Genomic DNA, 25,421 nt, shown 5'->3' with positions numbered 1-25,421 from the left:
TTTAAGGCTACTCTCTCCAGCATCCTGATGATAAGTAACACTTTTTATCATAGCCAAATAATATTCTAGGACTCCTGGCAATGAACAAATCACTTGTTGCTTAGTTTGGTTGTTCCTAAAGAGATGTTACTACCCATTTGGGAAAATTTCAGGTTTACTTCATGGCCTAGTATCACACTGGAACACCTGTTCCCAAAGACGGTGGCTCCTCCCTCTACTAAGAGAGACCTTAAAACTCTATAGACTGAGTCATCTAATACCTGAAAATTAAGACCTATGGGATTTTAATCCCATGCCTAGTACTTTGAGGAGCTCCTACACTGGGTACATATTAACATTTTAAGCAATCTTTAAGCACATCTGCAATAGACGTATATCTTCACATATAAACTTAAAAAAAATACTTTAATACGTCGTAATACACAGAACTAGAATTCAACATATCACGTTGCTAAAACATTCATATAAATTTCATATATGCGTGAATTCACTGCATTAGAAAAATTCACCTTTTATGATGTTGAAGACCAGCATCAGCAAAACCCAAAGGAAAACTATTTTAACAGTAGGAACACTAAAAATAACAACTTGAAGGCTTATAAACAAGTGGCAGGAAAAAGAATTCTTTACATTTGCTATTGATTATGTCACAACAGGTACAATCTGAAATACAACTTTAGACTAGCAGTGTATAAAAATACTTTCAAACAATACATCTGATAGGCATAGTACCATAAAAAAAAACCCCAAAACAAACAAAAAAACAACCCAGCTGTATAGTTATTTCACTTGAAGACCTACTATTCAACTGCCTGCTTCCAAGCTAGCTTTTAAAGCATCAGCCTGGAAAGCAAATTCTCTTGCACATGTGCACACCACACACACACACACACACACACATACACACACACACACACACAGCCGTATATTAAAATCACCTCCTCTATCTATGGTGCACACTGATGAGTAACTGACAGGCATTAATCTCAAGGCATGAGATGATATGGTGTTTGGAGCCTATTTTCAGTTCCAAGATTGGGATGGATGAACAAAGAGGCAAAAATAAGGTGGATTGTGTATGTGTTTATGATTTCTGTTCCACATATGGGTGCTCTCTGGAAGAGGAGTTTAATCTGGCATGTCAATATTTAACTTGGGAGGTGGGGGAATATACTTTCCAGGACTCTGGGTTATAACTACCCTGGCCTTCTTTCCAAACATCGGAGCAATTTTAGGAGCATCTGGGACTGATGTTTCTTCAGCTTCTTCACTATCTTCATGATGTAGATCATAGGAAATGTTCCCATATTCTCTTAGAAATGGGAAAATTTCAAGCAGAAACTGACAGAAATCTCTGCGAATCCCAAACCACCAATGGTTGCCTCCCTTCCGCCTAAACGTCGTGGCCATTAAAGTTATTAATGAAAGCCAAAGGGGGACAAATATGGAGATGTAAGAGAATGTATTGTGGCCGTCCAATCTGTGAACGAGCAGAACCTCAAAAGTGAGCAGGGGCACGACAATCGTTATCCAGCTGATGGCCATGGTCACATGTGTCCTTCGCTGTTCCGCAACGACATCCAAGGATCGAAGGAACAGGAGGGACCAGACGATGTAATAGAGGACGACTAGGCAGAGGAACGACATGAGAATCCACAGGGGCACGAACACCACCAGCCACGGCCAGTGGATAATCCTGTCCAGCCTTAGGGCGATGAAGATGAACTGCAGGATGTTGACAGAGCACAAGATCTCCAGCTCTAGGGACCTATCGTGTCGGAAGCCCCAGACGCAGGCGGCCACGGACACTGGGGATACGAAAAAAAGTGGCATGAAGACCAGCAGCCAGAAGTGGGTCCCCCTCTCCACCCTGTCGCAGACCAGGACTTCGAACATGAGCAGCAGCAGGTGGATAGCCACGGCGATCAACATGGCTTTGAACTCCACGCAGGCCTCCCCCTCCGTGCGGTATCGAGGGTTGCGGGCCCAAACGCCTGCGCCCACTGAGGCGCCGGCGATGACCAGGAGCTTCCACAGCCATATGGGGGCGAAGACCGCCCAGTAGCTCCACTGGATGACGCCGTCCAGGCGGAGGGGCAGCAGCACGGAGAAGAGCAGCAGGCAGGCGTAGATGAGGAACTTACTCGGGTTGAAGTCCTGGAACAGGCCCCTAGGGTTCATGGCGAAGCCGCCGCCAGCCCACCGGGCCTGCTGCTCAGCCCGGCTGGGCGGGCGCCGCGTCTCCGCCGCTTCCCGGGCCCGCCGCCTCCCCTCCGGGCCTGTGGCGGCTCTAGGCTGGCAGCCGCCGGGAGACGCACCGGGAGGAGGTTCGGACCCCAGCGCCGAGTGGCCGGAACACGTGCACGCGCGGTCACGTGGCCCGGCCGGAAGCGCGACGGGGCCGAGCGTGCGCCTGCGCGCCCACGCTCTATCGGCGACCCTCGGCCGCGGGCGGCGCGGCGTCTAGGAGTGGGGCGCTGCCTCCGCCCCGTCGCCCGCCTTTACTCCGTACCCATCCGGAAAAAAGCTACCGCGTATGGCGCCAGGAGAGACGGAACCTGACGCGCCGGTGACTCCTCGGCCAGCCCGTTGTCAGACTTCGGGCGGACGCTTCCTGGCGGCGCAGGGGGGAGGCGGGAGTGAGCTCACATCCTCCCGGCCCGCTCGGGGGCAGGGCCCAGGCGGGGGCGGGGCCGTGGGCGGGGCTCGCCTGGTGTCCTCCCCTCGCTGGCAACCCGCCCCGGGACTGGGGCACCACGGCAAGGTCCGCCCCTGGCGGCGGTGAGGGGCCACGTTGTGGGCACGAGCGAAGGCGGGTGACCTGGAGGGTGTGGGAATTTGTGAGCGAGGTGGTGCCGGGAACCGTGAATGCACAGGGGGGCGTGTATGTGTGGAAACGCGCGCGCGCGCGCGTGTGTGTGTACGTACAGTGAGGCCGGCGGTGGGCTGGTCCCTGTGCCCAGGAGGGAGCCCCGCGTGGGGTGGAGTGTGGGGTTTTGCCTGGAATAGATGACTTCCAGGACCGTCTGCCTGGTGGGGCAATGACAGTTCTGAGGCTGCCTATGAAATGGCTGAGGCACAGTGCCTAGGGGGCGGTGGTGATCTCATACCTCCCCTTTCTCATCGGAGGTGGAGGGCCAATGCTGGGGAGGGTGTTAGACCCACCAACGGCCCCCAGGCAAAGTCCCCAGGAGAAAGTGCTTCCCGCCCCAGGTCACCTGGCAGGTTCGGAGCAGAATGGAACTCAGATTCAGCGCTCTCCACTTTTAAGTCCCGAATCCTCAGTTTTACTTCTTTGGGCCTGCCTAACTCTGATTCTCACAGAGCCATGTTGTGAAAAGGGCACTGGACCAGAGATCAAGAAATTTGAGTTCTAGTCTAGGGTCTGCACGCCCCCCTCCCCCCCAGCTGAGAGACCTGAGCAATTCACCCCGGTCTGTCTCAGCCTCAGTTCCTTGGGCTGTTGAGTGGTTTCCAAGGGCCAGCCGGGTTGCAGCGGCCCTGTGATTTGGAGCACTCCCCTCTCTTGCCAGCCGGGCAGGCCCTAGAGCACTCCTCCCTCTCTTCTCCACTCATCCCCGGGTTGCTTATCCTTTCTGCCTTGCAGCCCTCCACCCGTCCCATGCAGTGCATCCCCTGCGGCAGGAATGGAATGCTGACTCCAGTAGTGGGCTCCGAGGGAAAGGTCATCAGAGGAATTGTCTGGTGGCAAGGCCTCTCCCTGGCGTAACAAGGAAGGGCTTCCTGAGAGAGGTAGGGGCCATGGTCCAGATCCAGGAGCTGGTTTTTCCAGGTCAGCATTAACAGGATGCTCAAGTGTGGTGTGATGTGGACAATCCTGGGCCTCAAAGATCTCAACTTCACCAGCTCCCCCCTCAGCTGGGGGCCATTAGGTGGTCCTGGGGGAGGGACTCCCGACCAAGTAAGCCCTGCTAGGCCTTCTACATGTGTCTTCAGGACCCCTTATTTCTAAAGAATCCCTCAGGAGTCATTGGGGCGGTGGGGGAGGGATGTTCCTTAAGTGGGGCTCTAGCCTTTCTCCAGTCCACAGTTGGCTCTAATCTGTTTTTCATGTTGGTTTTTCTTTTGCTGTTTCCCTTCAAGAAGGGATTTGTTGGTTAAAAATTTAGAATTCAAAACACCTGTCCAACTATGAAATTGGCTAATAAAAACATGAAGGGTTGTTCTGAGGATCAGATGAATCAATGCATGGAAAGCACTTTGCATTTAAAGACACGTGAGCTATGAATATTACCACACTGGAGAATGGAGAGCCTGAGGAGGGGAGGGCTTGCCAGCAGTCCGGAGCAAGGTGTGGCAGGGCCCTGTCCTCTGGTCCCTGTCAGAGCCGTCAGAAGTCCTCCGCAGCCTCCTCCCTGGAGCCAGAGGACCTCAGGGACTCTGCTGCCAGCTTTGTGGTGAAGACAGGAGTTTGGATGGGTTTTCCCACGTCTGGAGCTCATGTAAGACAAGCGCCTGGTTCCCATCTGGGAAGGGAGTTTCGAGGTGGCCTGTCACACGGTGCGATGTGCCCCTGCTGCCCCGATGGATGCCAGAGCCTGCTTCCAGCTTTGTGCCAAAGCCGCGGGTGGAGGGCTGCTGTCTGCCATCCCCTCAGCTGGCTCTCCAGGGCCCACAGGCCGGGACTCCCAGATCTGTGCCCAAACACCCCTCCTTTGTTGTTTTCCCCGAAGTGGTTAGTCTCTTAGGGCCTTGCTGTGGTCTTAATGTGTCAGGTGCTGATGACTTAGCCACCTGGGAGGCTGGTACACATACAGAGGGCATGTGGGTGCTTTAGTCCACCAGCTCAGGCCTGCCTATCCCGAGTCAGGGTGAGTGGGGTCCTGAGATGTGTCCCCACCCCACAGCCTCTCCCCTGCTTACCCTTCTCAGTCCAACTTCCCTTTTTCACCTACAGGCCTTCCTGAGCTTGCCCTGACCCACCTGCTGGCCATCCCCTTTCCTGTGGTCTGTGAAATCTGCTGCCCTTCCAGAATGTGCCACGCATGATCTCTTCATTCTGTGGCCTTGCTGTTCTCAGAGTGGCCCTTACCTGACCTCTTTCCCTCCTGGACCACCAAGATCCAGGATGGCTTCAGGCCTTGGGAAACCCCGATCTCTAGGGGACCGGTGACCCTTCTCTGACCTCCCATGGCCTCAGGGAATTTGTTCCTCTCACAGGACTCATTTCACTGGCTTGAGTCTGGCCCTGGCTCTCCTCGTGAGATTTGAGCTGCAGACACCCTGCCAGTGCTTGTGTCCTAGCACGTGCTTGAGAAGTGCTGGTCTAGTGTGTGAGTGAACACTTTGGCTGGAACACTCCTGCCCAGACCCAGTGGTTCCCTTCCCCCGTCTCCTCTGAGCAGTGTGGAGCCAGCATCTGGAGCCCGCCCTCACTGCCAGCACCCCAGGCCCTGTGCCGTCCACTGCTGGGCCTGGGTGGTCTGTCCTCAGCTCACGTAGGAGTCATTAGTTTCCAAGGCTGCCGCAACAAATTGCCCCAAACTTAGCGGCTTAAAACAATGGCCACTTACTGCCTCACGGTTTCTGTAAGGGGTCTGGGCACAGGGCGGCTCGGGTGGCTCAGCCGGTCTCTGTTGGGGTCTCAGGGGTGTCGGCAGGGCTGCTTCCCTTCTGGAGGCTCTGACAGTCAATCTGTTTCCAAGTTCGTTAAGCTTGTTGGCAGAATTTGTTCCCTTGGAGTTGTGGGACTGAGCATCCCATGTCCTTGCTAGCTGCCAGCCGGGGTCATTCTCAGCCACCTTCACTTCCTGGCTTGTGCCCTCCCCTCCTCCCCGCCCTCAGAGCCACCGATGGCGATGGCGGATGGAGTTCTCGAGCTTTCCAGTCCCCGACTGACACTTCTGCTGCATTTCTCTTCTGCCGCCCTTTTCTGTTTTTAAGGGCTCATGTGATTACATTGGACCCAGCCAGATAATCCAGGATAATCTCTCTATTTTAAGGTCAACCTATTGGTAAACTTCATTCCATCTGCAAAGTCCCTTCACAACAGCACCTTGATTAGCATTTGAATGAGCAGAGAACCCATGGGGATACTGGGGCATCTTTATTTTTTTTGTAATTTAAAAAAAAATAGACTCCATGCCCAATGTAGGGCTTGAACTCATGACCCTGAGATCAAGAGTCACATGTTCTATTGACAGAGCCAGCCGGGGGCATCTTTAGTTCTGCTCAGTCCCAGCAATCAGGCCCAGTGTGGCTCTTCCTCCTCGGAGCTCCACGAGGGCCACTGCTCTGGGAGAGCCGGGGTTTCCACAGGGAGCACTTAGCCAAGTGCCCTCCTCTCACGGACCAGGATGACAGTGCTGGGTACCCAGGTTGCCCTTGGAGACACCTGGGCGTGCTCCCTGTCAGACTGGGCCAGTTCCCCTGAGCAGCTGGCGCCCACGCGGGAGTCAGAATTGGGCCGTGGTCCCCTGGCCCTTTGCTGAATGTCCTCTGAGTGGGTAGCTTAGGGCAGGGGAATGACAGCCTGGGGACATTTCACTTTCAGACCTCTTTGTGGATTTGCTCACATCAGCTTTTTCACAGGAAAGCCCTGGCACATCTGGCCAGTTTGTGTCCACCTCAGCGCCCACCATCCCCCCTTGGCCCTCAGTCCCTAAATGCAACAGGCTTTCACCTCTGCCCCCCTCCTTCTGCCTTTCCCACTGCCAGCCACCCTTCCCCCCCCCCCCCACCTCCTCAGGGTGCTATGTGCCAGGGACACAGACTCCAGAATCCCTCAGGCCAAGGCAGGAGTTCTGCTGCTGCCTCCAAGCTCTGCGACCTTGACCACGAATGGAGCCTCTGGCCCCCATCTTTGCAATGGTGATAACCTGGCAAAGTCCTGCAGAGAAAATGAAACACTGTACAAAAACCCAGAACAGGCTCAATCCCCCCCCACCCCACTGCTGGCCATTGTTTTTGCCTTGGCAGCAGGTGGAGTGACCCCGCTTTGGCCTGTTTTCCCTGCTGTGCGGTCAGTCACACACCAGGGGATCGTGACCCTCTGCTCATCTGGCTGCCCCAGGTGCACCGTGACTCTCCCAAGGGCAGGGCCTCGTCTTTCATCTCGGGATCTGCAGCGGCCAGCACAGGCCTGCATTTAGTAAATGTATCTGGGAAAAGCACAGGCAGGCGGGAAGGTCGGGGCTGATGTGGCATCTTTTCCCCTTGCTGAGTGCAGAGCGAGGCCAGCCCTGTGAGACAAAGCAGCTTATCTAAGGCCACCGGGTGTCGGGCTTGCAAGGAGCTGTCTCTGGGCTCTCACGAGGACCTCCCGGCGCATGCCAGCCCCTCATGCTTGCACTGCACTCGATATTTCAAAGCACTGTGTCATCTGAAGCTAACTTCGAGGGGCTGTGGCAGCAGGGGCACTAACCTCATTTCCCTGGTGGGCGAAACTGAGGCCCAACACCGTGACCATAATTCTCTGCTAAGCCCTGTATCCTGGCCCTGTTCATCAGCCCGGTCTGATGAGGAAGGCCCCACTGAAGAGCCACACTCTGGTGAGGACCCCTCAAGACTTAGCAGCTATTCCTTAATTCCTGTATTCATTTCACAAAATGTTTCAGGTGCCTGCCCTGTGACCCAGTGGGATGCAGCAGTGAGCAGTTTCTACAGCTTCCCCCGCGCTGGCCCATCTCAGTGCAGGTATCATCTCCTCCACAGTGTCCTCCCTGATCACCCTACCTAAAGTTGCCCCTCCCTGCTTATATCACCCTGACTTATTTCTTCTCTGTTGCCTCTGTGGTCACTAAACACATGGTTACTTTAGGAAAATCTGGGAAATGTGAGTCATTTAAAGAAAAAGCTCTAGTGTTACAAGCTACAGAAAAATCCCTGTTAACATTTTAGTCTATTTCCTTCCAGTTGGCCATCTCTCCAAAGACCAATCGATGCCCACGTGCATTTCATTCTGCGTTTTGCTTAACACGAATCCTAAGACGGGCTTATTTTCACATGCTAGCATCTCCGGATCTTGCCCCGCACAACCGATGTTTTACTGGCACTGTCAGCCTGTTGCAATTCCCCTCTTCCAAAGTGGGTTGTTATTGCTTCTGACAGTGGGGACACTGCCAGCTTGAGAAGACTTTACATTAAACGTAAATTTAGTTTCAGCGTTTGCTTGAGGTGTTTTCAAACCATGTCTATAGTGCAAATTCCGACTCTGACCTATGTGAGTACAGGCTTCTTTGTATCCTCAATGGTGATTTTATTCCCTCCCTGCACCCAGGGCAAGGCTGGGACATACCTTCTGCCCAACAGTGCTGTTTTTCATCACCCTTACATTTAGGGAATAGCCTTTCGGGGTCCTAGCTTTACTTAGATGCCTCTTGCTAGGTAACCCATCCTGGGTATTTTTTCTTCCTTCCTGATACATGAAATAGTGGCATTTCTTATAATCAGTAGTGTCTTAAGTGTGATGAAATACCATCAGTAGAAACATTTCTCAGACCACCATAAACACGTTGTGAGCGTCTTTTTAATGGCTCTGCAATGTTACATCACAGCGTAGCTCACTCGCCCGTCCCTTTGCTCTTCCTTATTGTGGATTGGGATTATTTCTGTTCTTTTCCGAGATCAGGAGCTCTGTGAGCTTTCCTACTACAAACGGCTGCTTTCTCATTCAGATGATTTCTTTAGGATAATTCCTGGAAGTCAAATAGCCAAGTGGAAGGAATGTATATTCTCACACATAAAGCCGAGTGTATTTGGAGGCTGATTTTTTTTTTCCTTTTGTCTGTATTGTCTTTGCAGAAACGGGGTCATTGCTGTCACAAGTTAGGGGTGTGAATCCACTTCTTCTGATCGTGGCTGGTCCAGTGAGGGTAAAGAATGAACTAATGTTAACGAGGTAAAGAGGCTGAAATTAGAAGCTTACTTGGGTATAGACTGCATAGAATTAAAAGCCAACTAAAGACCAGGGCTGGTTTTGACGTGTGAATGTGCCCATGTGGGGTCAGTGGTCTCTTTGGGGTCGATCACAGTAACCTCCAAATGTTATGAATCGATAAGCTGAGCACTGGGATAATTATTATTAATTCAAACTAACTTCGTGTGTGTGTGTGGCTAGGGATGGGAAACTTCCTGAATTATGGAATATTGTTGAACAAATGGTGGGTAATTCATGTATCAATTGTTTGCATTTAAATTAGTGCCACTTAAATATTTTAAGCAGTGTGCACGTGTGATTTAGGCTTTCTTCTCCAGTCTCGTTTGCGCTATTAATGTACTCAGAAAATATTTTTGTTTTACAAAGGCAATCCTCAGTCCTGCTCTCACCTGGTTTTGTTGTAAATTCGGAGATATTGTGCTGTGGATGAAAGATGCGTTTACTGGGACAGGAATGGACATTTGTGAAATTTCAATCCTAATTTCACTGTGGATTGCCTTTCATTCTTTCATTGACTGGTGCAGAGTAGCAAATACATGCTTCTGTACGTCATTCAGGGCCAGGCCCTGGAGTTACCCTGTGAACAGTGTGGGGCTCTCGCCTTGCAGGGGCGGTCGGTCTAGCAGTACAGGAGACAGATAGCACAACATGGGGACACAAGACACCACGGGAGTGTGGTGCTCCCTGTGTGAAACCTTCAGTGGCTTCTTGTTTCTCGGGAAAAATCCACATGCTTTACCACACCCTTCAAGGCTCTGGTTGACTGGCCTCAGCTTATCTCTCTGGCCTCATCTTACCACTTGTTGGGCTCCGCACCAGCTTCCTTCTGTTCCTCACTCTCCCAGACCATTGCTGCCACAGGAGAAGTCATCGATTTGTGGGTGGGGCAGACACCTTCATGGAAAGATGTCACTCAGAGAGCCTGGGCCCACCCATACACCAACCACCTGCTCCTCTCTCGGCGACTGCTAGGTCCTGGCATGTGCTAGGCCCTGCGACCCCTGTCCCCAAGGACCGATTACTCTTCTATACAAAGGGCACAAACATGGAACACTGAACAACCCTGAAAGAGCCAGAGGGAACCAGAGGTCACTGGGCTGAAAGCGATTGAGAGTTAGCCAGAAACTAGAAGAAGCAGTGGATATAAGCTGTAGGGTAAAGGTTGGGGGTCAGCTAGGTGATCTGGGGAGAAGGCTGTACTATTGGCTGTAACAGAACTCTAAACTGGACCAACACGGAGGCGGCCCACACTATGTTTCAGCGTAAGCCAGAGAAAGACCATCTGGATTCGAACCCCAGCTCTGTCTTTTAACCAGCTGTGTGTGAGGCCCAATGACTCAGCCTCCCTGAGACTAGGTTTTCTCATGTGCAAAGTGAGGATAATAACGCCTGCTTCACAGGACAGAGGTGAGATGGTAGAGATACGGGGCCTGGTACGTTTTGTAAATGATCGGCCTGTGAGCACTGTCCCCTGCCGTCTCCCCCCAGCCTCCCCACCCTCATGTTGCTGCCGGAGAGAAGGATGCTTGACAGAGCATGGGGCCACCCTCAGATCTTAGAGTCAGGCAGGGTATAACTAAAGGGGAACTGGGGTGCCTGGCTGGCTCAGTCAGAGAAGCCTGCGACTCTTGATCTCAGGGTCATGAGTTCAAGCCTGACGTTGGGTGTGGAGATCACTTAAATAGATAAAACTTAAAAAAAAAATAAAAAATAAAGGCGAACTTATAGAATTCAAATAAACAACCCAGGTGACTGGCACCTGAGTCACTTCACCCTGGGCCCAGTTCTGCTTTATAGATTAAGGGGGCTGGTGGGTCAGGGGTCTCCAAATGCAGCAGTGCTGGGGAAATGCAGGCAGGTCCCCAGGCCTCCACCCAGACCCACCAAATCAGAGTCCTTGAGGGTGGGCCCCGGAACCAAATTGTTTAAAAGCTCCCCAGATAATTCCAGGGTGCAGCTAGGTCTCAGAACTATCAGCCAGGTGCCCCCTGAAAAGCCTTTTCAGCCGTTAGAGTCTGGGTTTCTATTCGCGTCAAATGCCCTGTGCCGCCGTGGGGGTCTTCTGTCTGGCCCCGAGCTCATCTGCTGTCCTCAGAGATAGGGCAGTTCCTCTGGTGCTGCTCACTCCACAAAACCACGATTCAGGACTACTGAGTGTGGAAATAAATCTTGAGGGGCGCCTGGGTGGCCTAGTTGGATGAGCATCCAACTTTGACTCAGGTCATGATCTCAGGGTTCATGAGTTTGAGCCCCGCATCGAGCTCGCTGCTGTTAACAGAGAACCCGCTTTGGATCCTCTGTCTCCCTCTCTCTCTGCCTGTCCCCAACCCCCCCCCCCCCGCCCCATCCCTCCCTCTCTCTAAACTAAATAAACATTGAACAAAAATAAATCTTGAGCACTGTCCGGTGCCTTGCTCTGAACATCATCTGCAAGGGGAGGAAACAGCTAACCTCTGAGGCCTGGGATGCTTTCTTGCCACATATCAGCTGCATATAAAGGGGAAATACATCTCTGAGGCTGGAGATACATTACAGAGGAAAAGCTAGACCAGCAACCTTTTCTTCTGATGGAGCGGCAGCTCCCTACCCAAGAAAGAAAATGAAATTCTGCACAGTTCCTGCTGGTCTTAGATTGTCCTCCTGCAAGAACATAAAAATTATTTACCATCACTGAGGTTCTTTCCAAATTGCCCGAAACGGCTATAAACTTCCCGGCTTTATCTAGGGAGCCTTTGAGGTGGTGAGTTACTGTTCACGTAGTGAATTCTTACTGCAAATCCAGCATTAACAGATTTCCCCCATGAAGGCAGGTAATTTGTTGGACTCTGAGTGCTTTTATGGATCTGGGGTTGAGGGGGGCTTGAAGAAAAAGGTTTTACTTTACAGTTTCTAAGTGAGTGATTAAAAAAACTAGGTAAAAAAGGTTTCAGACTATTAGTACCACAGCAGCAGATGTATCAGCAAAAGCCAAAAGGGATTGTCATAAATTATATGGGGGGTGGGGTGGGGTGTGTGGGGAGCAGAGATACAAAGAACATCTAGGATTTTTTTTAATTGATAAAAAACCGAGAACACATTTAGAAGTAAATAGAGGGTCCAATTTTCCTTTTCCGGCAAAAAGGGCCTTCCAAAGGAGGAGGCAAGAGAATGATTTTCACTGATAAATAGAATAATGTCGATAAGGGTATGATAAAAGAGCTACTGTTTATGTGACAAGGTATACGGGTGGACAGGTTGCCCATATTACAGGGAGGAGACTCAGGCCAGTGGAGACCAAGGGCATGGGATTTGAAACCAGGTCCCTGTTCTTTCAGCATAGAAATCTGGATGTAATCATCAGTTTGTTTCTTTCCTTCATCTCCCACCTGAACATGGGGACTGAAGGGGATATTGGGGAGAGAACAAGGGCATTAGATCCGGGGTGGGTCTGGTTCCCTGTAGACATACCTCAAGTCTGGCATCTTTTTTCTTTTTAATTTCTTTTTAATTTTTTTTTTTTTATTTTAGAGAGAGAGAGTGGGAGAGAGAGACAGGGGGAGGAGAGAGAGAATCCTAAGCAGGCTCCACGCTCAGCATGGAGCCCAGCATGGGGCTTGATCTCCTGATCATGAGATCATGATGACAGCAGAAATCAAGAGTTGGATGCCCAACTCATTGAGCCACCCAGGGGCCCCTCAAGTCTAACTTCTAAGCACACATGGTAAGTGGTGGCCTCAGGCTTCATTTCCTTCCCCTGGAAGCAAATGCCCCAGCAGAACTGGCAAAGGGCATAGCCTTAGGCTTTTCTTCTTCCAGCGTATACTTTCTTCTTCCTTGGTACACTGTTGCGTGGTCCGGGTTTTCCTGTCCTGCATTCTGTCCGCCCGCCCAGCGCCCTTGGGTATAGATTCCCGCCTCTGTGTGCTGCACAAGGTTGTGATCTAAAGCCTGGGTTTTGTGCAAGGCAGCCCTGGATCCCACCTTTATGGCTTCCCTGATATAAGATCTTGGACAAACAGCTCAGTCATTGCACCCATCTTTTCCTGTAAAAGGGGGTGTTGATGGAGCCCACCCTAGAGGGCTGCTGTGGGGTCGGCTGGCTGCAGGCTGGCCTGTGCCAGATCAGTACTGGTGAGCCGGAAGCCTTCCGTGACGATCAGCCACTCTCCTGTTTAGAAAGGTGGTTATTTTTATAGTAGTCTTGCTATCTTCAGTCTTTACCCACTGATTCCCTTTGACAGCATTCTGGGAAATGCTGGCTGTCAGCTGCAGTGCTTCCTCACCAACCTGATCCCTTTTCTGTTGGATTCGAAGGAGCTCTTCCGGAAGCTGTATTCTAACATCCGTCAAAATCAGCGTTTTGTGTGTAGCTTTGGAGAAGGGGAGATGATTTTATTGTCTCTTTGGTGGGAAAATTTACTTGAAACGTGGTCTGTGCTGAAAACCAGCCCCCATTGCGTGAGATAGGCACTCCCTGCACGGTCCACAAGGGGGAGCGGTAGTGGGGCTAACACATGGCTTGTCTGTGGCCTGGACCCCATCTCTAGAAGGCATATGAGAGAGCAGAAGCATTGGTCAGGGTAGGGACCCAAGGGGCCCATGTCCTTACCCCACTAAGACTGGATTCGAGCTTTTATTTTATTTCAGTCCCTCATTTGGACACATCTGGATTCTTCTCGTAAGATAAACAATATCAAACGCTTATATGCACACACTATGGGCCAGGCTCTGTTGCAGGCTGTCTGCACATCTTTGTGCACACGAAACCCCTCATGCTTGCAATGGGTAGTGATTTGCTCAAGCTCAGATAGCTAGAAAGAGGCAGAGCCAGAGTGCACAGGTGGTCTGACTCCAGAGTCCAGCTCTGAACCCTCAGTACGTGGCCTCTCATCGCCGACGGAGGAGAGAGTAGTTTTTATTGAGCACATACTATGTTCCAAGCATGGTGTAGGAATAACTAAAATCCCAGACACCTCCTTTCTCCCAAGGAATATTAGAGAGAGAGAGGGAGGGAGGGAGGGAGAAGGAAGGGCAGCAGACAGCTTTGCCCGCCTTTGCCTGGTTCTGCCAGGCTGGGGCTGAAAGGACAGGTTGCTGCTGAGCCCAGGCCGAGCTGGGTCATCCCAGGAGGAGGGCAAGGCAGGCAGCTTCAGGCTCTCTCAGCCCAGGTGTCGCCCCACCAGGGGAGACAACCCAGAACACATCCGCTCATTAGTGGCTACCAGGGTGGCTGGCCCAGCGCCTGTCCCGCAGGGCCTCCCTGAGCTTGGAAGCCCGCCAGCCCGGGCACCTTGGGCACAGCCCCCAGAGCTGCTTTTCCAGGCTTGCTCCACAGGTGGGCACAGCCCAGGTGTCTGCCGGCTTTAGGCTTCAGGGTCATGGCCTCCACATCTAAGCCCTTGTGGGACACCCAGGAGCTCCGGCTCGGCAGTGTGGGTTGTGGAATCCAAAAACCAATTAATGTGGGGCTTGGGGGGAAATCTGTCTGACCGGTGGTTTGGCCAGGTCTTCAATCACTTAAGACAGAAGAGCCAGGTTGTGTGCTGTAGCTGTAGTTCCGGGAGGGCTGCCGCCAAGTAGGACAGGACCCCCCGCGAGGCTTCTTGCCCCGCTGAGCCACGTCCTCCCTCCTGAGTGCAGTGGGGGAGTATCCAGGGTGAGGGTCTCTTCGGGCAGCCGTGTCCCCACAAGTTCCTCCAGACCCCCTTTTCTTGCACACCAAGCAACAGCCCCCGTTGAGCCCACAGGCAGTTCTAAGGATGCCGCCTCACGTGGTCCACTCAAGGGCTGCGGTGTCAGGCAGGGTCAGAGCCAAGCACCTGGAAGAGCCTTGGGGGGCAGAGGCCTCGTTACAGACAAAGAGTCTGGGATACACGGGATCTCCAGGATCCCCGGGGCTGATTTGGAACCACGGAGGCTGGGGCACAAAGCATATTTCCACTGTGATCATTCTGGAGAAAAGGCAGTGAGCATGAACTGTAACCATCTGGGGACTTCTTCTGCCTATTAGGAGTTGTTTTCCTTTGAGTGGGGTTGGCCACCCATGTGAGACAGAAGTCCTGCATCAGTCACTGGGCTAATTAATGGTCCTGGTTTCCCTGATGACTTCTGTGTCGTTCTCCAGATTCAACAGGGGCATGTGCTCCCCCATGCTGCCTGGTGGTGCTCTGGGTGCTTTTGCTGCAGCCAGCCAGCTTATTGGGAGCCAGAGCTGTGTGCAGATCTCAGGTGGGTCTCAGAGAAAGAGGCAAACCCGTTGATTTGCCAGGGCATGAGCACGTGTGTGCATGGGTGTACACAGAACACACACACACACACACACACACACACACACACACTCACTTCCCTAAGGAACACTGACCCCAGTCCCCAGCGACCAGAGCAAGGGCTGAGGGAAGTTGAGCTAAGGGTAGCCCAGCACGGGAGGAGGGCCCTTGGGAGGAGGAGAAGGGAGTCATGGAAGGTGAGGACAGAGCCATCTCTGCAGGCTGAGTTTCAAGGGTCTCTCACGCTGGCCCCTCAACCTCCTAGGAAGAGCTTTGTACGTGGAAGTTGTCACTAGGGTTTCCCTTCTCACAAACACGGCCGACGCACGCTCAGAAGCTTCCCCGTTTCCAGGACCAGCAGGTGTTCTCCTCATCAGTCCAGGCTTTCTGCTCCCGATAGATTTTTCTGCATACATCCCCGGTTCCTCCATTCAACAGTCATATTTATCTTTGCCAAGTCACTTCTTGGGCTTCCCCACCTCCGGGCCTTTGTTTCTCTCAGTACCCCCTGCCTTGAATGCCATCTCTGACCCCTCTCCTTTGGGTTTGCTAGAATTCTCTTCATTTTTCAAGCCCAATTCAAGCTCCACCTTGCTCTGGACACAGCTGGCTGCCTACTTCACTCTACTGTGGTGACTCTTCACTCTGAAATCCTCTCTTCTTCTGAGGCCTCAGTTTCCCTAGCTGTAAATTGGGACAATACCATGTCACAGATTTGTTGTGAACATTATTTGAGATGGCCTTCATGACAGTGACCAGCTCACAGTGGTACTCAATAAATGCCTCAGTCTTTTCCTGCTCTATGCCAGGCCCCAGGATACAGACAGAGAGGCGTGGGGTAGCAAGGGAAGCCCCCTGCTTGGTTGAGTTTGGAGGTGGACCAGAGACCATGGAGAGCAGCAGGGGAGAAGGAGGAAGGGAAGGTGGTAGGGTAGAAGGAGGAGGAGTAGGAATGGGTGGGGGATACCTGGAGTGCTCCGTGCTGTCTGGGGAGCAGCAAGGAGGCCACGGAGGCTGTGGCAGGCTGGCTTTTGTAGCTGACAACCTGAACTTTATAGGAGGCAGAGGCCGGGAAGTCACTGAAGGTGTTGAGGGACAATGCCCTTCCTGATGACAGTGAGGTGTGGAGCGGGTTTGGGAGAGGAGGCAGGTGGGGAGGGGAGGGCGGGAGGTGGAGAGAGGCTGCTGACCCCAGGGGAGGGTACATGCGGGAGGCCCTGACTCAGGTGTAGTCAGAGACCCTGGTCCAGGCCTCCCTGCCACCCGCAGCCTCACATTGTCGTTGCCCTTCTTGGGATAAAAGGCGGAATATTTGGATTCTCTCTCTCGAGTTGTCTTGACCTCGGCCTTGAGTAAGGAAGATGGATGGGTCTTTCCTTAGGGCGCCCAGCTTTCGTTTCCCTGTGCGCTCCCACTTCCTTGAGCTCCTGGCTATGATCACGAGCTGCACGGGGCACCTTGTTTGTCTTTGGCGGGGCGGGTTCCCCCTGGCGGACTTTGCTCTTCTGTTGGGGTTCCCGTGGTCTTCTCTGCTCCCGCAGTTGAGGGGGCTTCCGGGAGCGCAGTGTACAGACGCTTTGCACACCAGCGACATGGGGGTGGGGCTTGGAGGGCGGGGCGGGACGGCGGGCAAAGACGGCCTCCCCCTCCTTCTGGCTCCCAACCCTGCATCCTGGAGGGTCTGGTGTGCTCACTCTCGTGCCCTAATGCCCAGCACGATGCTTGGCAGGTGGTTTGCGGTCAATAAATAATGGCTACATGGATGCTTACCGAATGCCAGAATCTCTGTCTCTCTGAGTTCCAGATATATAGCGGGTGTCCAATACACCTCCCCACCCCGGACCCTTATGGTCTTTTTAATTAAAAATTTTTATTTATTTATTTATTATTATTAAATTTTTTTAATGTTTATTTATTTTTGAGAGAGACAGAGGAAGACAGAATGCGAGCAGGAGGGGGCAGAGAGAGAGAGAGAGGAAGAAACAGAATCTGAAGTAAGCCCCCAGGTTTGAGCTGTCAGCACAGAGCCCTATGCGGTGCTTGAACTCACCAACTGTGAGATCACGACCTGAGCTGAAGTCGAACGCTTAACTGACTGAGCCACCCAGGCTCCCCAGTCACTTTTTTTTTTTTTTTTTAGTTTATTTGTTTAGTGAGAGAGAGAGAGAGAGAGAGAGAGAATGCGAACAGGGGAGGGACAGAGAGAGGGAGAGAGAGAATCCCAAGCAGGCTCTAAGCTGTCAGCGCAGAGCCCAATGCAGGGCTTGAACTCACAACCCATGAGATCATGACCTGAGCTGATACCAAGAGTCCGATGCTTAACCAACTGAGCCACCGGGTGCCCCCTTGGCCCCCATAGTCTTAATGCCCAGGACTTGGGGGCAGGGGAAGAAGCGACAAGCAGTGGAGGGGATGACCGTCTCATCCCTCATCAGGGCTGATCTGTCCCATGTCTCCTTGGTGCATTCCAGGAGGCCCTGTGTTGTTGCGAGTATGGCCCAGGTGACCCGGGACTGTGTATGCGGGGAGCAGGGGCCGGGTAGTCACAGGAGAGGCGTTGCCTCTGTTCCACGTCTCTGAAAAGTGCTGGCCTCTTTCTGGAAATTGCTCACTTTTCTTATCAGTGGGTTTGGCAGCTGTTGGGGAATTTCTGGAGGGAGGGGCTCCTGGAAGGAAACCACCATCGGACTGCTGTTTCCCTAGAAGCCCAAACACAAAGGGTGGTGTGGAGCCGGTGCTACAGAGGGGCTGTTTTTTCCCTTAAGAACAAGCCAGATCATGTCAGAAAAAGGAAGGCCGTTATCCCTGAATCTCATGTTTTGTTCCAAACGATGGTCTAAGTGTGTGGGGATTTCAGCAGCTGAGGTCATGAGGCTGGACAGAGAAGGAACTCTGCATTAAATGGTGGCAGTCGGGTGGGTATGATCCCCCTGGTACAGTGAGGAGGACCCCGATTCCTCTGAAAGGCCACAGGGCAACCCTGTGATTCATTTGTTATTGTCCTCATGTACCTAGAAGTACTCAGAGAGGGAAAGAGCCTGTGTGAGGTCACACAGCATGTATTGATGGAGCTGTGCGTTGGACCGTGCCAGGTCTCTGAGTCCAGAGCCATGTTAAAGCATCCCCTTCAAAGGGAGGAACAGCAGGCTGCCATCCCCAGTCTTGTTCTAGCTCATTCCAGGCCTTCTCTCCATCAGAGCTACCCTTTTCACATGCCAGCCTCCTTGGGGGTGGCTTCTCCTTTGTGTGCTGCTGAGTCAGTGAGAGGTCGGCTTCCGGGCCCCATGTGTTGAGTGTTGGGGACTTAGAGATGGGGCCCTCGTGGTGGGATTTCAGGCCACCACCCGCTCAGTCTCTGGCTAGAGCAGTGAGAGCTGGGCTCCAGGGGAGGAGGGAAGGCCTCTCTACTGGGAACTGGGAACAGGAGCAAAGTCAGTACTGGAAGCTGGAAAGGAATCAGTAGCCGCAGGACACAGGCTCCATCAGTCACAGGGCTGTGTTTGTCCTTGGCCCCATCAGAGCTGACAGGGCACGTCGCTGTGCTGCACCAGCAGACAAAGCCACCGGGGCCGTGATGACCCATGGTGAGAGAAAACCCTGCATCATGTGCTTGCGCCCTCTCCATACTCCCCGAGCCTGCCCAAGGAGGTAGATGGAGGTGGCTCTAGCTGTGCATAATCCCCCAGAGCCACAGGGCCTGAGGTCCCCCACAGGGAGAGAAACAGCCCCTGTTTGGTCCTAGGAAGGCAAAGGACCAGTGGAGAAAGCTCAGGGCAGAATCCAGTTCATGAGACAAGCATCCATGGAATGAGTGCCTGCTGAGAGCAGGGTCCCCAAATGGAGAAAATGGCTACTTCACTCCTGTTGGGGGGGGGGGCTACTATCAGCAAACAGACAGTAAGTGTTGGTGAGGATGTGGAGAAGTTGAAAACCCTTGTGCACCACGGGTGGGAATGTAAATGGAATGGCGGTTCCTCAAGGAATCAAAAATAGACCTGCCACATGATCCAGAAATCCCACAAAAAGAAGAAAAGCAGGCGCCCGAAGAGATATTTGCACACCCACGTTCACAGCAGCGTTGTTCTCAAAAGCCAAAAGTTGGAAGCAACCCAAGGGTCCACCCGAGTGAATACACAAAGTGTGGTGCACACACAATGGAGTATTATTCAGCCTTCAAAAGGAAGGAAATTCTGACACCCGCCACAATATGGGTGAGCCTTGAGGACGTTATGCGACACTGAAATGAGCCAGTTGCCAAAAAGCAAATACTGTATGATTCCGCTTATAGGAGGTACTTAGAGTAGTCAAATTCATAGAGACACAAAGAAGGCAGCTGCCAGGGTTTGGGGGAACGGGGAAGGGGGAGCTTGTGTTTAACGAGAGCAGGGTTTCAGTTTTGCAGGATGCTCTTTAGTTCTGGAGACGGATGGTGTTTGCACAACAGTATGAGTGTGCTTGGTGCCATTGGACTGTACCCTTTAAAAAATGGTGAATTTTATATTATGTGCATTTACCATAATTAAAGATAATGTAAGAAGTTAACTCAAAGCAAAATGAAGTAAAGGAAACCAAGGGGCTCCTACAGGGAATATAGGCACCAAGCACTTTGCTTTGTATTATTTAACCCCCAACCAACCTCCATGGAACAGCTCTCTCCTTGCAGACAAGGAAACTAAGGCTTAAAGGCATGATAGGTCTTTTTTTTTTTTTTTTTTTAACATTTATTTATTTTTGAGAGAGACAGTGACAGCGTGAGCAGGGGAGGGGCAGAGAGAGAAGGAAACCCCGAATCCAAAGCAGGCTCTAGGCTCTGACTGTCAGCACAGAGCCCCACGCGGGGCTCGAATCCACAAACCACAAGATCATGACCTGAGCTGAAGTCAGACGCTTAACCAACTGAGTTACCCAGGTGCCCCAAGGGCATGACAAGTCTTGCCCAAGGCCCCCAGCTGGGAAGTGACAGGCCAGGACTCAAATCATTCTTACATTCTGGGCAAGAGCTGTGTCATACTATAGCATTGGGCACTCTGTCTGCTGGGGTCTTAGGATTTCTGTTGGGGACCCACCCTCACACTCATCAGATAGCAGAACAGAAGGAGCCATGTAATTGGTTGTGAAACTATATGGACAGATCAGCGAGGCCTGAGTCATCAAGGAGGCTTCTTAGAAGATGAAGTGAGGTTGGGTAAGGCTGGAGGTCATGCCTGATCTGCCACTGTTACCCTGGTCCCTAAGAGGTTCCCAGTCATTATATGCTGAGAGAATGAATGGGCGCAGGTTGCAGGGGGAGGGGGGGAGGGGAGAGGGGAGGGGGGCTTCCTTAGGAGGAAGGCTGCAGGAAGCAATGGGGAAAGAACTGGACCTGAAGGGGCAACCCACCCCCCCCTCCCTGTGGCTTAGGCCTGCCACACACCATTTCATTCAAGTCCCTCAACTGTCCCCACTGGGGAGATGTTATATGCCTTGGGGGGAGTCCCTCTGTCCCGGACTCAGTTCCTCCCCTCTTGACAAGCACAGCACCTGGGGGCTTTGACCATGTCAGTGGGTGGGGCCACTGAGATTTGCCCACCCAGAGATCCCTGGGCTTGGGCTAGGTTGTCAGGTTTTGCAAGTAAAAATGCAGGATGTCCAGTTAAATTTGAATTGCAGGTCAACAATGAGTAATTTGTAGTGTAAGTATGTCCCCTGTATTGCATCTATACTTGATGTGGCCACCCTAGCCTTGGGGCTTTGTTAACTGAGAAGAGGCGGGAGGATGGTCTCTCTGGGTGTCGCAGGACAGGGGCCTCCTGACCTCAGACAAAGGCCTGAGACAAAGGCCTGCCAAAGGCCTGAGTACCAGACCCAGCTTGTCACAGCTCTGCTGAGACCCACGAGGCAGACTCTGTCCAGCCACTACCCAGTGTGAGCTGACCAGGCAGACAGCAGGGGCCCTAATTACCAAGTGTGATAACACCTGTTGTGTGCCTGACACTGCTCTGTGTGCCATGCAGAGCCCACGGTGGGAGACTACACTGTCAACGTGTTGGGGTCTGTGTTCTAGATTTGCCTACTGTTTTCTGTGTGTGCCTTCCCCATCTCCTGCCTATATCCTCCAGACCCTCAGACAGCCTTCTGGCTGCCAAATTCCGTCTCCTGCCATCTCATGCCTACCTTACCAGGGCATCCCAACTCATGAATAGCATGCCCTTTTCCTTGAGTCTCCCAATCAAACTTTCTCCAGCTGTTCCCTCATCCATCCATCCATCCACCATCCATCCATCCATCCACCATCCATCCATCCATCCACCCATCCACTCATCCATCCATCCACCCATCTACTCACCATCCATCCATCCATCCACCCATCCATCCATCCATCCATCCATCCATCCATCCATCATCCATCCATCATCCATCCATCATCCATCCATCCATCATCCATCATCCATCCATCCATCATCCATCCATCATCCATCCACCCATCCACCCATCACCCATCCATCCATCATCCATCCATCCATCCATCCATCCATCCATCCCATCCATCATCCATCCATCCATCCATCCACCCATCTATCCATCCATCCATCCATCCACTCATCCATCCATCCATCCATCCACTCATCCATCTATCCATTATCCATCCATCCATCATCCATCCATCCATCCATCCATCCATAACAAGTATTTGTTGAGGCTTACTATGGGCCACCATAGCAGGCATTTTGATGTATAATACCTCAGTACCAGGAAGGATTAAAAGAATTCTATTTAAATGTGAGTGGCTGACAATAGCCATCAGCTACAATTTCTGGTTAACTGAAGGTCCCGATCTCCTATGTTTAAGCATCAAGTGATCTAGGGAGATATTTTTTAGCCTTGCTTTTACATACCAGCCACTCCTCCAGGGAAGTTCCTGGAGGTGGCTTCAGGCTGTGATAAAATGGGGGTAGGAACACTGTGGGGAGACAGGAGTTCTGTGGGACTTCCACAGTTAGGAGCTGAGCTGGTTCTGTCAAAGGCCTCTTCCTTATCCGGGTGCCCACTCAGGAGGCGTTAGAGCACGGACCCTAGAGGTCCCAGACAGCTGGTGCCTGGCACAGCTCCTGCCCATTGTGGGTGCTCGGTGTAGACCTGAGACTGTCACTGTACAGAGAAAACCGAGGGCAGAGAGGGGAGGTATCTTGTCCAGGGTCACACAGTTTGCAATTGTTGCTGGGAAGGCGGTAGAGACTGTGATAAAGAGTATGGATTTTGTTGTCAGGCACAGTTGATTTGAGGCCTCATCTGCCTATCAACCTCACTGACCTATCTGTAAATAGGAAATCACAGCTCCCTCTTAGACTCCCTCATGAAGGATGCCATGATGAAGTTATAAAGTGCGGGGCACAGGACCTGGCATGGTGCCAGCCTGAACTCCTCAGAGGAGGGTGGACCTTGGTCTCTGTGGAGAGGCTCCCCATAGCCTCACTTGGCCCAAACATGTCCCTTCTGAGCTCTGGGCCTCTCCTCCTCCCTGTGGGAGGGGAGGGCAGGCAGGAGGGGGTCCTGAGGGACAGAGAGCAGAATTCCAACCTCTGGCCAGCTGGCCCTTCCCACGGAGCTGCTGTGGCCGGGTCTACACAACTACCCGGAGAGTAGATTGCTTCCCGCAATTTATGGCCCTGAGTGCCAGGACTGGGCTTGTCACCCGCACAGATTGTGCAATGAGGCTTCGCGTGTGCCCTTCCCCCTGCAGGGGCTTTTATCTGGTTGCCTGGAGGTCAGCACCCGATCTAAGGTGGATGTTCACCATGCAGGTGTTCTGGAGCAGGGAGCGCGTGTCTCCACGAAGATGGGAGCTGGGGAGAACATGAGCTGGCATGTCATGGGGATTAGCAGGAACGATGAAGACTTAGTCTTTAATGACAAGACAGATTTGACTTCCTTTCTGGGAGATAACTCTCTGTAAGCTATGATGGCAGAAAGATAAATCTAGCTAATTCAATAATTTAGAAACAAGTCACTCTTTTTTTTTTCTAACGCGTTTCCCAAGTAGATTAATTTCTTTTGGAAGAGGAAAGCTCAACTTCTAGTTAATTGCTGAGGCCTCTGCCTTTCCAGCAGAACAATTCACAGGAACAGCTGGTTAGCTCCTGCTGACTGGCTGGGGCTGCAGCGACCACATAGAAAGATAGTAATGAGGAAAGAGAGGCTCTCAGTAAGACGCATAGCAAAGAGTGGTTTTTAAACCCCTAGTAAATCTTTTATAGCGGCCATACCTAGATTGAGCAACAAAGTCAACATTTTGAATTTGTTTGGGAATAAGTAAATGCTAGGGGCTTTTCTGTAGCTTTTAGCAAACAGCTACAAAGAGAGGAAGGCTTGGGGATGGATGGTACCCAGGCTTTGGAGAGGATTCTAATCGTGTGTTACCCTTATCTGGCACCTTGAGTGAGGACTCGGGAGTCTGACCCTTTTTCTGAGGAGGGATAAATCACTCCATTCTAGTAGTTCTGAATTAAAGATCTCCAGTCCTCCCCTGAATCCTTCCCCTGGCCTAGGACTTCAGGTTTTGATCGACTGGATGTCCCAAATGCTTAGGAAGGGGTGGGTATCCATTGAGCTGGCTGTCATTAGTCATTTAGTCCTACATGTGACGGAGACTGTGAGACCTGGTCCTGAGAACAGGATGAGGTCACAGGAGGTGGGGAGAAAACACACGGGCACAGAGGGGCAGAGAAGCACAGAATAGGAAGATGACCCAAGTGCTAAAGATAATCTCCATCTATTTTTGCCATTTACAGTAAGATTCTTTCCATGACCATCAGGAGGCAAGAGTGGTTTTTGTTTTTCCATGTATAGATTAGTGGCACCCTTTGTTTTCCAGTCCAGGTAGACAACAAGTACCAAGGGTCCACAGTGATGTTAGGGCTTGTCAGACTCTGTCCAGCAATACCATCTGTTTAGATAATACTGGAGGCTCACGAGAACAAGTGTCTGATGCTAGCTGACATGCTAGGAAATTGGTCTGCTGTCTGTTCCACATCTCTTCCTGCCTGGCTTTTGAGCACGATCTCCCTGGGGTCAGAGCACCTCTGGGGGCCCCTGACTTTCAACCCTGCCCCTGCTTCGTCTGGGATTTGGCAGGAGGAACGCCTGGTTTAGTCGTCAGCCCTCGTGTTCCCCTCCCCCAGCAATTGCCCCACGTCTCCTGTTATCTGAGGACAAGATCAGCCTTCTAGCCTCTGCTCCTGTGGAACCCCACTTTGCTTGGACTCCTGGGACAGCCTCCTAACCTCCATTCCCACATCTGTCCCTTGCAGCCCATTTTCCACACTACAGGTCTTTTTAAAACCTGAATCAAACATGTCACCCTCCTGGCTTGAACCCCCTCACTAGCTCCCCGTCACACTTGGAATAAATTCCCATCTCCTTATCATAACCTAGAAGCCGCCACCTAATCTGGCTCCTGCCTCCCTCTCTACCCTTGCGAGGTCTCACTTCTCCCTGCTTATGGCGCTCCACCGGGGCCTCCGGTCTGTTCCAAAGAGGACCCGGTTTCTTTCGGCCTTAGGAATTTGCTCATACTTGTTCTTCTGCCCGAGATAGTCCCCTCCCCTTCCTCCAACTGCCAACCTTTTCTGAGATTGATTCCTTTCCATCCTTCAGGGCATAGTTTAAATGTCACCTCCTAATAGAGACCTTTTTTTGCTACCCAGTCTCAAGGAACTTGTAATGACACAATTTATAATTACTGAGTTGTTTGTCTACTGGCTTATTACCTGTCCTCTGAGCTGTTCACCACAGTGTCCCCAGCTGAGCACACCTGAGGGCCTTGTATCTGTCAGAGCAGGCTAGGCTATGCGGCAGTAAACAAACAACTTCCAAATCCTAGTGCCCTCAGACCACAAAGGTTTGTTTATCGGTCATGCTAAATGTCCACCACAGGTTGGCAGGGGGAGCGCTGTGGACATTGTAGGGTCCCAGGCTGATGGAACAGCTATGACCCGAACATTCTCAGCGGCCATACCAAAGAGACAAGAGCGATGGAGGGTCTCGCATTGGCAAATAAGTCCTCTGGTCTCCAAATAATTTATGTGTTACTTCCACTCACAAGTCATTGGTTAGAGCCTCACCCAACACAGGGAGCTAGAAAGTTCAATCCTACCTGGTGCCCAGGAAGGAGAAGTGGAAATATTTGTTAAAAGCAGTAAAGACTCACGCAATACTCAGTAAATACTTTTGAATAGCAAACCTGTTTGCCAGATTATTTTTTTTAACCATTTTTAATGTTTATTCACTTTTGAGAGACA

General features: G+C 51.8%; 1 protein-coding gene and 1 long non-coding RNA gene across 2 annotated transcripts; one reads left to right on the top strand and one right to left on the bottom strand.

Moving 5' to 3' along the window:
• Window positions 1–386: 386 nt before the first annotated feature.
• On the bottom strand, window positions 387–2,640 carry TMEM185B (transmembrane protein 185B). Its single transcript, XM_030325971.1, has one exon. The coding sequence runs from the start codon at window positions 2,179–2,181 to the stop codon at window positions 1,129–1,131; it is 1,053 nt and encodes a 350-aa protein (XP_030181831.1). The 5' UTR covers window positions 2,182–2,640; the 3' UTR covers window positions 387–1,128.
• An 84-nt stretch (window positions 2,641–2,724) lies between these two features.
• LOC115521032 lies at window positions 2,725–12,437 on the top strand. The gene is made up of 3 exons (XR_003970933.1): window positions 2,725–7,656; window positions 8,764–8,860; window positions 12,407–12,437. It is a non-coding gene; the product is annotated as an uncharacterized LOC115521032 (long non-coding RNA).
• The last annotated feature ends 12,984 nt before the right edge of the window (window positions 12,438–25,421 follow it).

Source organism: Lynx canadensis, chromosome C1 (genome assembly GCF_007474595.2).
Source record: "Lynx canadensis isolate LIC74 chromosome C1, mLynCan4.pri.v2, whole genome shotgun sequence".
In the NCBI taxonomy this organism is placed as follows: Eukaryota; Metazoa; Chordata; class Mammalia; order Carnivora; family Felidae; genus Lynx; species Lynx canadensis.
Note: the sequence above shows the minus strand (reverse complement) of the source record. Positions and strands in the feature narration are given on the sequence as shown.